At 39.2% G+C, this 13,068-nt stretch overlaps 1 protein-coding gene across 4 annotated transcripts in view; it reads right to left on the bottom strand.

The window, feature by feature from the left end:
* Positions 1-12,388, bottom strand: part of CNTLN (centlein) — a 311,923-nt gene extending 299,535 nt beyond the window's left edge. For 3 of the 4 annotated variants that reach the window (XM_011288695.4, XM_019816024.3, XR_002148230.3), the window contains exons 1-2: positions 11,968-12,387; positions 3,094-3,182 (exon numbers count right to left, since the gene is read on the bottom strand). In XM_011288695.4, coding sequence (XP_011286997.2) covers positions 3,094-3,182; positions 11,968-12,300 — 422 coding nt within the window. In that variant the 5' untranslated portion in view covers positions 12,301-12,387. Of the gene's footprint in view, positions 1-3,093; positions 3,183-11,967 lie in introns of all 4 variants that reach the window. The other variant, XM_045043687.1, reaches the window with a different exon arrangement.
* Positions 12,389-13,068: the final 680 nt, after the last annotated feature.

Raw genomic sequence — 13,068 nt, 5'->3', positions numbered from 1 at the left:
AAGATGATTAACTTGGTGAAGATGATACTGACTTCCACAAATCACATTGAATTGAATAAATACCTATCAGCATGGAAAATAAGAAAAGGGGCCAAAATTGACCATAAATGTGAGAAACATTGGAAAGACAGAAGGATGTGCTCACAAACCCAGAGAAGAAAAATCAAATCAAAATCTAAATGATGCCTACAGTGGAAGAGGAAGATGCTTTTTCTCAAAGATGCTCAAAGAGACTCTAAGTACTGTAAATACAGAGAACAGAAGCCCAAAGTAGTCAAGAAGACTAATAAAGGAACCATTTATCAAAAAGCTGAGTCTCTCACTCACTTGAAGCATTTGCCTACAGCAAATGGCCAAAGATGACTTTCCTTAATCAAAAGAAAATCTTAAGTCTTAAGTTTGAAAGGGCCCACCAAAGGCTGAGAAGGTTGGATTTTTTAAAAACCCAAATTAATAGCTGATATTGAAATTTTACTATGTTACATACAAAGAGACTATCTTGAAAGTTTAATTTAAGCAAGCTACCTAGAAAAAAGAATCATACTTACACTGGATCACAAATACACTTGGTAGCACCTCTACATGCTAAAAGAAGATAACAGAGCTATACTTTCAAAAATCTGAAGGAAATTATGTGGACATAAAATTGCACGTTCAGCTAAACTATCAATCAAGCATAAGGACAAAAGAAAGACATTTTCAGGCATGTAAGGAGTCAGAAAGTGACTTGTGCATCCTTTCTCAGAAATAATGTTAAAAACATAACCCAACAAAAAGAAAGATATGGGATACCAGGAACTGTGGAACAAGTCCAAGAGTACAATGAAAAGAAAATCTAAGGTAATAGCTATGAGTAGGTGTAGAAAGCAACTGGTCCAAATTCATACCATAAGCCAAAAGGCTCAAGGAAGAATGTCTTAGGCTGTTAAACAAATACAGACATTCTTTATGATAAGAAAGCAGAAAAGAAGGACTATTAGAAATTCCAAGGGGAAAAATGTTGTCTAGGAAGATCAAGGCACAGATATTAAACAGACTTAAATGTAACATTATTTGGGTAACTAGTGGACTATACAAAGACAGTGTATTTGACTTTGATTTTGAGAATATTCTTTTTTTGAAAAATAAAGATTTAATGGTATACCATTTTTCCTTTTTCACAAGTCAAAACATACTACATGGTTCTCTAGGAAATAAATGTTCACATAATTATAAAGTTATAAATGCCACTTATAGGCTTCCAGTTTCAAAAGTCAACTCAAATTTCAAAGTATCTCACAGTATGACCTATGAACTACAACATCAGAATTATCTGGAGAGCTGTTTTTAAAAGACTTCTAGGGGCGCCTGGGTGGCTCAGTTAAAAAAAAAAAAAAAAAGAAGCATCCGACTCAGGTTCAGCTCAGGTCATGATCTCACAGTTTCAAGTTCAAGCCCTGCATTGGGCTCTGCACTGACTGCAGAGCCTGCTTGGGAATCTCTCTCTCTCCCTCTCTCTCTGCCTCTCCCCTGCTCATGCTGTCTCTGTCTCTCTCAAAGTAAATAAACTTAAAAAAATTTTAAGACTTCTGGACCTCATTGCTAGAGATTCAGTAGATCTAGGGAAAAATCCCAGAAATCTGCATTTTAATAAATTCACTAGGTATAGCTTAGGCACACTAAAATTTTGAGAATCATAGCTGTAAAGTAATAATCTCCAAAATTTCCCATTATATATCTTATCAGTATAGGGCTTTTGAGTATACTCACAAAATATATGTGCATTTATTTATGAAGTGTGTATACATACTTTTGTATGTGTATTATGTATATTAAAAAGTAGAAATCTCAAAGGGTCAGAAGGAGGACTCAACAATATGTTAACATTTCTCTCTCAACCAAGAGGAAAGTGAAAATTAAAGACAGTTTTAGTTAGTTTAAAAAATAACAAATTAGAAAGCTGGAATATACAAATAAAATGAGAGGAGGATAATGAAAAAAATCACAGAAATTACTACTGAAGTCCCAAGAATGTTTCTTCTAGAAGGCTTATTTGGCGAGAAAACAGAATGCAACTGAGAGTGATCACATTTCATCTCAAGGAAATAATAAGGTACTTCAACAAAAGGCTTAATTCTGATTATCGAAAGGGAAAAACTGATTGATGAATGAGACATATAAGTAACATGAAGAGAAAGTGAATATACTACTTTAAGAGTCCACAATAATGGAGAATGGTAAAACTGTACATAGGTATCTATCACAGATTTTTAAAAGTCAAATTCCAGACAACACTGGAATGATCCTAGGGCCAGACATACCAAAGGTCAAGTTATCAAAAACTGATATTCAGATTATATAATCATGATTCCAATAAAGACACAGGAAACGGCATCCATCCATATGCTTAGCTTCTCATTTAGGAAATGTACTGAAATCCATTTAATACGAAAGCAAGTGTTTTAATTGCTATGCTAAGCATCATGGGACTACCGTACACCAAATGTTTGGTAAGGAGTACCCAGCATCACTCTGCTATTTCTAATGACCAAGGAGAGGCCCAGTAATATATAGTTAAATCAATGAGCATCCCCTACAGGGTAATACAGAGTGCTAAGCGAAATCCCTCAGCCTATTCCAGATTACTTTATTCTGGCAAGGTCATCCCAGGCTTTCAGGTACACACTGCAATCACCTTAGGGGAAAACTGGGCCACGTCTAGGAAGGATCATGTCTAGAAAGTTGTCAACAGAGGCAGTTTCAGAGTAAAAAACCAAGTAACAGGTACTTCTCTAATTTTTAAAGTTGTGTCATAATAGCTCAACACACCAACATAAACAGACACACACATAACACGCACACACACAATGTCTAAGTCACACTTTTATCTCTTACCTCCAAACCTTCCAAATACATCAGAATATAAGTAGGAGATATGGCCTATTTATATTTATTAACTGGCACCCCTTGAAATAAGTCCAATAATTATTAATATCATGCTTCACATTCATTTGGAAATAAAATCTCTTTAGGGGCCTAATGCCAAGTTTTAATAATAAAGCAAAGCAAATTCAACAAACCAAATACTCATGAAAAAATTACTTGGAAGCTCACCGTTCTACAACCAAACTGACTGCTTGTGTGAGATCTGGGTTTGTCACCTGGAGACGTTTCCACAGAGACCATACAAATTCTTTATCAGCCTTAAAGAAACAAAAGACATTTTTAATGCATTGCTTTGTAGCTGTATCAGAAAAGACACTACATTAAATTTTAACATGAAAAATGTTTCTTGATCTCTAGTTCTAGAAATATAAAATAGACTCTTGAAAACTGTAGCAGGAAAGCTTTATTTTCAGAAGTTCTTACACTGGTAACCCACATTCACTTCGACTATTTCTACCACCCACACTTCAGGGTATAAATGATGGAATGCTAAATATCAGTTATTTTGCTCTAAAAGGGAATTGCTCTCTATTTACAGCTCCATTTTTCAGCTCCCCAATTCCTTGGAAGAGTTGCCTATAAACACAGTCTCCACTTCCTCACCTCATTCATTCTATTACTTCTTCCAGTCAGATGTCCCTCCCTACTATGATGTTAAATTCCTTTTTTAAGGTCCCCTATGTAGCCAAATCCCATAGACAATGAGCAATTTTAGTCCTTACTGCCTAGGTCCATTGTCATCAACTATGGTTGAGAGTTAGGAATCACTTTAGGGGAAGTTTTTAAAAATAGTGATTATCTAGAGATTCTGATTTAATTGGTTTCGGGTAAGGTTCAAGCACCAGTATTTTTTACAAGTTCCTCAGGTGATTCTGTACACTCAGGATTAAATAAGAACCATTGCTCTAGGGGACCTCATAGTTCCATGGTTTCATGTATCAACTCTACACTAAGGACTTCCACATTTCCCACCTTACCTTAGCTATTTCCTCTACCCCTAGGTGCAGACTCCGATTTCTAACTGCCTACTCAATAATTCCACTTGAATACCTAATAGGTATCTCAGATTTAACTTATCCAAAATAAACTTTTTGATTTCCTACTCTTTCACAAACCTACTCCTATGCATCTCAGAAAATGACACCACCATCTAGTCATTTCTTCAAAGGCCTAACACCTACAAGTCAATTCTGGTTGCTCTCTTCCTCGTATTTCCTATCCAAACCATTAGTAAGTTCTATTACCTACAAAATATATCCCATTCTAGTTCAGGTCAACCTCTTCTCTTGCCTAGCCATCTACGATGGTTCCCCTAGCCTCCGTATAGCTCAAAAATCTCCACTGCATTCCCATCAGATTAGGAAAATAATCCAAACTCTGTATCAAGGCTACAAAACCCCACATTCTCCGGCCCCATACACACCTCCTCAACCTCATCTATCACTCTGTTCATTCATCATTCACACTAGTCTTTGTGCTCTACTTGTACCAGGGCCTTTGCACATGTACCATCCATCAGATTTTCATGTATATTATTTCCTCACTTCATTCAGGTCTTTGCTTAAATATCACCTCAAGAGAAGTCTTCTCTACTATATTTGTAGCCACCGAAACCTTTAAGTCTTTGATAACCCTTTGCCCTGATTAAATTTTTTCACAACACATTTCATTTTATAATACTATATTTGGTTGGTTGATTGGTTAGGTTTACTTGTGTGGCAGATATTTTTGTGTCTGTGTCCATCATCCATTCTTTCCTTCCTATTAGAAACCATTTGGCTTTTTGCTGCCCAATTAAAAGAATTAAAAGACAGGCCCCTCTTACCTATGGGTATATGACTAAGTTCTGCCAACAAAATATAAGAACTATTGCTAGAAATCTTAAAATTAGACTTATGTCTACCAGACATGTTACAAATAATTTTTCTCTTGTATGTTGTTGCATATTTATTTATGATGAAGCATTTCAGAAAAGGGTAAGTTATTAGTTTTATATATTCAAATGTATCCATCTTTCCCATTATGGCTTAATGACTTTATGTACCAATTTTTCTAATCAGCCTTCTCTACTCAGAGATTAGAAATGTATCTACCTATGGGATGCCTGGGTGGTTCAGTTAGTTGAGCATCTCACTCCTGAATTCAGCTTGGGTCATGGTCCCAGGGTCATGGGATCAAGCCCCACGTTAGGCTCTGTGCTGTGCATGGAGCCTGCTTGGGATTCTCTCTCTCTCTCTGTCCCTTCCCCATTTGCACATGCACACACACACTCTCTCTAAAATTAAAAAAAAATTATGTACCTATACTTTCTTATAAAATTTTTGTTCTCCTTTTTTAATGCTCAAATCTTTGATCTACTTTATTTACTTGTTTTTAAAGGACTTTTGACAGTCTGAGTAGAAAAGACTACTACCTTTCTTAAACAGTCCTATATATATCATGCTTTACTTTATACCTTTAGAACCAAGAATTTAGAATTTGGGTATTAAAATAATTTGGGTTGGGACACCTGAGTAACTCAGTTCTTAATGAAGCGCCTACTGATTTCAGCTCAGGTCATGATCTCACGGTTCCTAAGATGGAGCCTTTGGTGGGGCTTCACACTGATAGCACGGAGACTGCTTGGGATTCTCTCTCTGTGTCTCTTTGCTCTCCCCCATTCTCTCTCTCTCCCTCTTTCAAAGTAAATAAATAAACTTAAGAAAGGAAAGAAGGAAGGAAGGGAGGAAAGGAGGGAGGGAGGGACAGAAGGGAGGGAGGATTTGAGTTAAAGACAAGAAATGTCACTATATAAATCACATGTCGTAACCTGCCTAGAAGAAAATATAAACTACGCAACATAATGTGCTCTAATAGCTCTAGTTTTAAAAGGTATGCTGAGGAAATGACAAAATCCCTTCAAACAAATATTATCTAGAAATTTATCTTACAGCTCCCTTCAAAACAAAATAGGGAAGATTTACATGTATTTTCACCTCAACTTTTCTAACTAAAATATTAAGAAAGGTTATTATTGGGGCACCTGGGTGGCTCAGTCAGTTAAGTGTCTGACTTCGGCTCGGGTCATGATCTCATGGTTTGTGGGTTCGAGCCCCACATCGGGCTCTGTGCTGACAGCTCGGAGACTGGAGCCTGCTTCGGATTCTGTGTCTCCCTCTCTCTCTCTGCCCCTCCCCTCCTCATGCTTTGTGTTTCTCTGTCTCTCAAAAATAAATAAACGTCGAAAAAAAATTTTTTTAAAAGAAAGGTTATTAAGTAAAAATATAAAAAAGTAGGTTTTCTTTAGTTACTTCCACTTAAATAAGTTACTTCCACTTAAATAAGTTATGACTTAATAACAAAGGACTTAGCTCTAGCACAGTTGAAGAGATATAGCAAGAAGTCAAAAAATATCTGATGAAAAAAAATCTTTACATCTTAATTTGTACATTTTTTCTCTTTTTCCCATTGTTGATAGTTAATGGTTATTTCACATCTCCTGTTCTATCTTCACCAAAGAGAAAGTAACAACAAATTCTTTCTTTTTTCTAATTTACAAATTTCTAAAGTTGTTATTATTATTTTTTTTAATTTGTGGTCAGCAACGGTATTCAGATTCCCTTTGTCACCTAAAAACACTCAAATGTATAAGTGATAGTTTATTTGAAAAAAAAAAGCAAGTTCTTTTGTAAGTAATAAAATGTTATAAATGGATTGTGAGACTACCGTATTAGTTTTGTGACTTTGCCAGCTATTTATTTATCTAAATGTTTATTTATTTATTTTGAGAGAGAGAGCAAGCAAGGGAGGGGCAGAGAGGAGGACAGAGAGAAAATCCCAAGCAGGCTCCACACTGTCAGCACACAGCATGATGCGAGGGGCTAGATTTCACCAACAATGAGATCATAACCTGAGCCAAAATTGAGTCAGACAATTAGCCAACTGAGCCACGCAGGTGCCCCAAGTTTTTCAGTTATTTAATGCTGTATAATCTTCAATGTGCTTTATACCTTAAATTACTAAAAAGACCCTCTTTCACATGCAAGAATAAATAAAGCGTCCCCCTAAAAACACAAAACTAATTGCCAAACTATTCCAGACATTATTAAAACAGAAAACTATTGCCAATCATATCCTCTTTATAGTTTCCCTTCTTTGGGGCACATAAATAGGTCCTTTTAAAATAATTTTAAAAAGGGGCACCTGGGTAGCTCAGTCAGCTGAGTGTCCAATTTTGGCTCAGGGCATGATCTCACGGTTCGTGAGTTCAAGCCCCACATCAGGCTCACTGCTATCAGCCTGTCAGCACAAAGCCCGCTTCAGATCGTCTGTCCCCCTCTCTCTGCCCTTCCCCTGCTTGCACTCTCCCAAAAAACAAAACAAAAAGTTTAATTAATTAAAAATAAAGGGGCATCTGGGTGGGTCAGTTGGTTAAGTGTCTGACTTCAGCTCAGGCCATGATCATGTGGTTCATTAGTGTGAGCCCCAGCACTGGGCTTTCTGCTGTCAGCACAGAGCCTGCTTCAAGATCCTGTCTTCACTCTCTGGCCCTCCCCCCTCAAACCTTTTTTCTCTCTCTCTCAAAATAAACATTTAAAAACTCATAAATTATTTATTCTTACTCCATAACTTTGACACAGAATCAAGTAATTTAAAATTTAAATTAGGGATACCCAGCTGGCTCAGGCAGAAGTACATATGACTCTTGATTTGGAGTTGTAAGTTCGAGCCCCACATTGGGTGTAGAGATTACTCAAAGAAATAAACTTTTAAAAATAATTTAAATTTAAAAATCCTACTCCTCATAAAGTTTATCAAATTCAGCCTATGAAAGAGTTGACTAAATGCTTGGAGATCTGAATCTAAATTATCTTAGTAGTGTATTGGTCTTGACTTTCACTTATCAGCTGACATGGAAATAAGTATCAACTTTACAGACACAGACATCCAAAACTTTTGTACTTTTTTGTACTCTCCCAGCACCTAGTTTACTGTCTGGCAACATAATAGGAGGAATGAATTCTACTGGAGGAATGAATTCAACAAACATGAAAACTATTTCCTATATTTAAATAAATAATTTGCCTATCAGAATCCTGGGAAAATAATGAAGTAAGTCTAATTACAAAATGTGGCACAAAGTAGTCTCTCAATAAATTATTATTGTGTGGGGCGCCTGGGTGGCTCAGTCGGTTAAGCGTCCAACTTCAGCTCAGGTCATGATCTCGCGGTCCGTGAGTTCGAGCCCCGCGTCGGGCTCTGGGCTGATGGCTCAGAGCCTGGAGCCTGCTTCCGATTCTGTGTCTCCCTCTCTCTCTGCCCCTCCCCCGTTCATGCTCTGTCTCTCTCTGTCTCAAAAATAAATAAAACGTTAAAAAAATTTAAAAAAAAATAAATTATAATTGTGGAAAATAATTGCACAAAAACAGTCACATACTAAAATACAACTACTAACACTGGTGAGGATTCTAATTATACCTTAGGTTCTTAAATTTTTTTTTTCTTTATGAATGACTGGACAAGTTTTCAAAACACCTAAAAATCTAACAAAAAATATAACTGGCTAACTTCTCTGGTTATATATTCTTAATTCCAACATCACATACTTCATTAAACTTAGTTTCATCATTAAAGTTACATTAGTAAACATATATTTCATTTCTTTCTTTCTTTCTTTTTTTTTTTTTTTTTTTTTTTTTAGTAAAGCCTACATCCAACCTGGGGCTTGAACTCACAAACTGGAGATCAAGAGTCACATGCTCTGAGGAGCCTGGGTGGCTCAGTTGTTTAAGTGGCCAACTTCGGCTCAGGTCACGATCTCATGGCTTATGAGTTCAAGCCCCACGTCGGGCTCTGGGCTGATAACTCAGAGCCTAGAGCCTGTTTCGGATTCTGTGTCTCCCTCTCTCTGCCCCTCCCCTGTTCATACTCTGTCTCTGTCTCTCTCAAAAATAAATAAAACATCAAAAAAAATTTTTTTTAAGAGTCATATGCTCTACTGACTGAACCAGCCAGGTATCTATCTATCTATCTATCTATCTATCTATAATTTAAATGCCCTAAATAATTTTTTACCTTAAATTGATTTAGAGGTTTAGTGAATATTTTTGGATGCTACTGAAAAAGGAAATAAGCTTTGAGATATACATACATATGTCACACTCAAATATATATGTGTGTGTGTGTATACATTACACATATATAACATTACGTTTTCTCTTCTGGTATTCTACAAGTGCTGATAAATGTATATATACACATACTTGCAATATACTGAACTGCAAATAGAACACATTCTTGTCACAAGTAGAACACATTCTTAAAATAATCAAATTAAGAGTATAGTAAAGGTGGGTTCTAAATCAATGGACAAAGCATAAATGTCATGCACTTAAAATTGTTGTAGCACCCTTGAAATTTCATTAGGAAGAAGCTACAGTGGGAAGCTCATGTCTTATCCTCAGTAAGTCCAGTACAGACAGCTTTTCTCTCCGCACTGAAGTTAATCATGTTTTCTTTAGCTACGCATTATATGTATGTTGCTTGCTAATCTGAAGCCATATAAAAAAAGCCTTTACTATTATAATCACATAGAGTTGGATGAGAAACATTTGGAACTGAGATAGCCTTCTTATACATGCTTATTCTGAGTAATTCCAGTGGGGTGGAGTGTCACATGGAACCACTCAAACTTTCTTTTTCTCCACCAAGTACATATAATTGAATTCCTATAAGCTAAATGTGGAAAAAGAACAAACTATATGAAGCCACTATTTATGACCAGAGACTAATTTGCAGGATTCTTTTCCCCCAAACTATACATTTGACCCATTAGTGTGTCAAATTAATTTAGTAGATCTGAGCAGTATTTTCTTAAAAAGTGTTAATTTAAAAGAAAAATCAGTGTTCATGGTGAACAATTAGGGCAAATATTTATGAAATTCTAGTTATGCGTATGTTGTGCACACTTACTAGGTTAAGGTTAAAATGAACTTATTTTGGGTTGCGATTTTTGAAAGGTTTGAAAAACAGGGTTAATACTATATATTCTTGGGAAATGTGATTTATAGCTAAAGAAGTAGAACAAATCAAAAGGTGTAAAAGTGAATTTTAATTACTTAAATACTTTTTTATAAAACAGTTGGGAATTCAATTATTATTTCTCCTAAGTTTCAAACTGTGGTTTGACCACATTTTGAATGGGATACTGCCAATCTCATCTCACATTACTGGAATGCCTATGATCATCTAACAGGGACAATATTACAAAAATCTCAAGAACCATCACTCTAGCCTAATTATGACCATCTCTATTCTTACATCTAGGCATCTACAGTGCCTAGAGCACTTTAATCATCTTCCTAGGCCATATACGTCCAAGGTCACAAGGGCCAACACCGTATTTGAAGCTACATTTTTAAAGAATAGGGAATGGAGGGGCGCCTGGGTGGCTGAGTGGGTTAACCTCTGACTTCAGCTCAGGTTATGATCTCGCAGTTTGTGGGTTCGAGCCCCACATAGGGTTCCATGCTGACAGCTCAGAACCTGGAGCCTGCCTCAGATTCTGTTGCTCCCTCTCTCTCAGTCCCTCCTTCACTCACACTCTGTCTCTCTCTCTCTCTCAAAAATAAACATTAAAATAAAAATTAATAAAAAAAGAATAGGGAGTGGATTTGGGGGTGGGGGTCATTGGGCTGTTTCCAATAGAGTGAGTTCCTTACTCAAGTCAGTTTTAAAAAGTAAATATTTCAGCTCCTTAGCCAGCTGTAACTATGGCATATAGAGAGAGGGAAGGGGGAAGAGTATAGAAGTTATGGGCAAATAGCATCTTAGATTAGGACCTGTTAAAGTAACAAAAGCCTTTATCATGGGTTAACATCTTTATCCAAAGGTGAGGTGTGTAGATGACAAAATGTTTTAATTCACTGGTGTCTCTTATTTGTTCCTTTGCTCCTTATCCAGTAAACAACAGAAAATCCGAAAATGACAAAGAAACAGTCACACAGTATTTCCCCAACTTGTTTAAGCAAATGTATATTCAATTTGAACAAGACTGTCCTGTTTTTACAGCCTTGACTCCATCAGCAAGGACCTACAAAAGGAGCAAAAGAATCCAATGGAACAAACAGAGAGAATGAAAATCATGAATTTTTACTAATCTAAACTGATGACACTGTTCATAGTTACCTTGGTTTTTAGTAGTTCCTAACTGGTTCTATCTTGAAGACAGAGTGACTCAAACATCTATTGTTGAGTGAATCCCCAGCATTTTTATCTCCCAACCCTGTCTAAAGGTTCTGGTAAGATCAGAGAAGAGATGGTGGTAAGGATGCAAAACTAAACTAAAATCAAACCTCTTTGAACATGAGTGCAGTCAAGCTATCTTTAGTAACTCTACAAATAACAGGCAAGTAATTCAACAGAATCGATTTAGGAAATGCTTTTCACTGGCAACATGATATGAAAATCAAATTTCTCTTTCAAGGATACAGAATTAGTATAACTGATTAATAAACATCAAGCATCATCTATTATGTGTGAAAGTTCCCACCCCAAGACTCCCTAAAAATTACTGGTCTGTGACAAGTGTGGGTTTGAAAATTAAAAACAGGTTCTTTCACCGATGGATTTTATTTTAATAGAAGTGTTTAAACTTTCCTGTTCGATGTATCAACTCGTGGACTGCACTCCACTCCTCTCCAAGTACCACTAACGGTCACAACCAAGAACTTGGGCTTCTGGGGGGTGAGGGGGGTGCGACTACACGTTTTGGTGGCATTCAAGTGAACAAAACCAAACCCGGGCGCCGAGGCGAACCCTGCCCGGCCGGGGAGGAGCGGGAGCCCCTGGTCAGGGAGCGGGGCGCTGCTACGTCCCCCCAGCACTAAGCAGCGGGCCGGGCTGGGTGTGGAAACCGGGAGGCAGCGCCGCCGGACGGAGATGGGTGGGTCCCCAACCCGCGCAGCGACGCAGCCTAAGGCAGAGAGGGAGAGGGGCGCGCCTCCCCATCGGACCGGCCCCGGCCCCGCTGTGTAGGGGAAAGGCCGGAGGCCACCTCGATACCTGACACAGGGCCAGCTCCTCCTTTAGGCTGCTCAGCTCTTCCTCCAGCAGCTGCGTCCGGGTCACCATCGCCTCCTCTACCGAGATGCCCTCTAGTCGCTTGGACCCCATGGGCGAGCTGAGGAGGGGAGCCTGAGCCGGAGCTGCCCCCCCTGGCCCCCGCCAGCATATATCGTTTTTGTCCACGACGCCCTCCCGCACTGCATTCGCAAGACCCGAGGCCTCGCTGCGCACTGCGTGTACCACAGCTCCCCGCCCAACACGTGGGGACCAGGGACCCAACTGTCGCGCTGGGGGCGGAGGGAGCGGGGAGGGAGGCGAGCGCGCCGCCATGGCCGCGGCTGCTAACGGGTCAAGTTCCCTTTTGGAAACTCCACCTCCCCTTCCCCATCCTGGCGAGCCCCAAGCTGCGAGCCGCGCATGCGCGAGACTTTTCCCGCCTTGGCGCGCGGGGTCTCGCGCTCGCGGATCCTGGCCAGCTTTCCGCGGGCCGCGCGCCCGGCGCGAGCGTTAGGCTGCGCACGCGCCGTGGCCCAAGGGGTTAGGCCAGAAAGCTGTGCGCGCTACCCCGACGTGCCGGGCCGAGGCTTCAGTTCCCATCGCCACGCCTTCTCGCCCACCTAAAACCCTACCCGCCACTTAGCGCCTAGCTTACATCCCACCTCTTAAAGTCTTCCTTGACAAGCCCCTAGCCCCAAATGATCCTTAACTGTGAATTCCTTCGCCTTCAAGGCCCCTGCCAACTCGTTTGTCACGTTTCATTGACCGCCCTGGAGTGTTAGTTACACAGCTAATCTCTCCAGCGCTGTTGTAAACTCCTTGAGGATCAGGGAATAAGTTTTACACTTAAGTGTTTTCTTCACACCCTTTAGCAAAACTGCTTTACGTACAGCTGACATCCAGCTGAGTGATGTCAGGGAGATGTGGAAAGCCTTGTGCTGAGCTGGGACTATCAGGCGGATTTCCCATTTGAATTACGATCCTTTGCGCACCCTTTGTCTTTTGCTTTGCTAGAGACATGATTTCCTTTAAGTTTTTATGGCAGCTTCTTTAAGCAATTGGCTGACTATCAGAGCGAGTGTACTCACACTGCCCCCCAGT

The sequence above is a fragment of the Felis catus genome, chromosome D4 (assembly GCF_018350175.1).
Source record: "Felis catus isolate Fca126 chromosome D4, F.catus_Fca126_mat1.0, whole genome shotgun sequence".
Classification (NCBI taxonomy): Eukaryota; Metazoa; Chordata; class Mammalia; order Carnivora; family Felidae; genus Felis; species Felis catus.
This window is presented reverse-complemented; position numbering and strand designations above follow the sequence as displayed.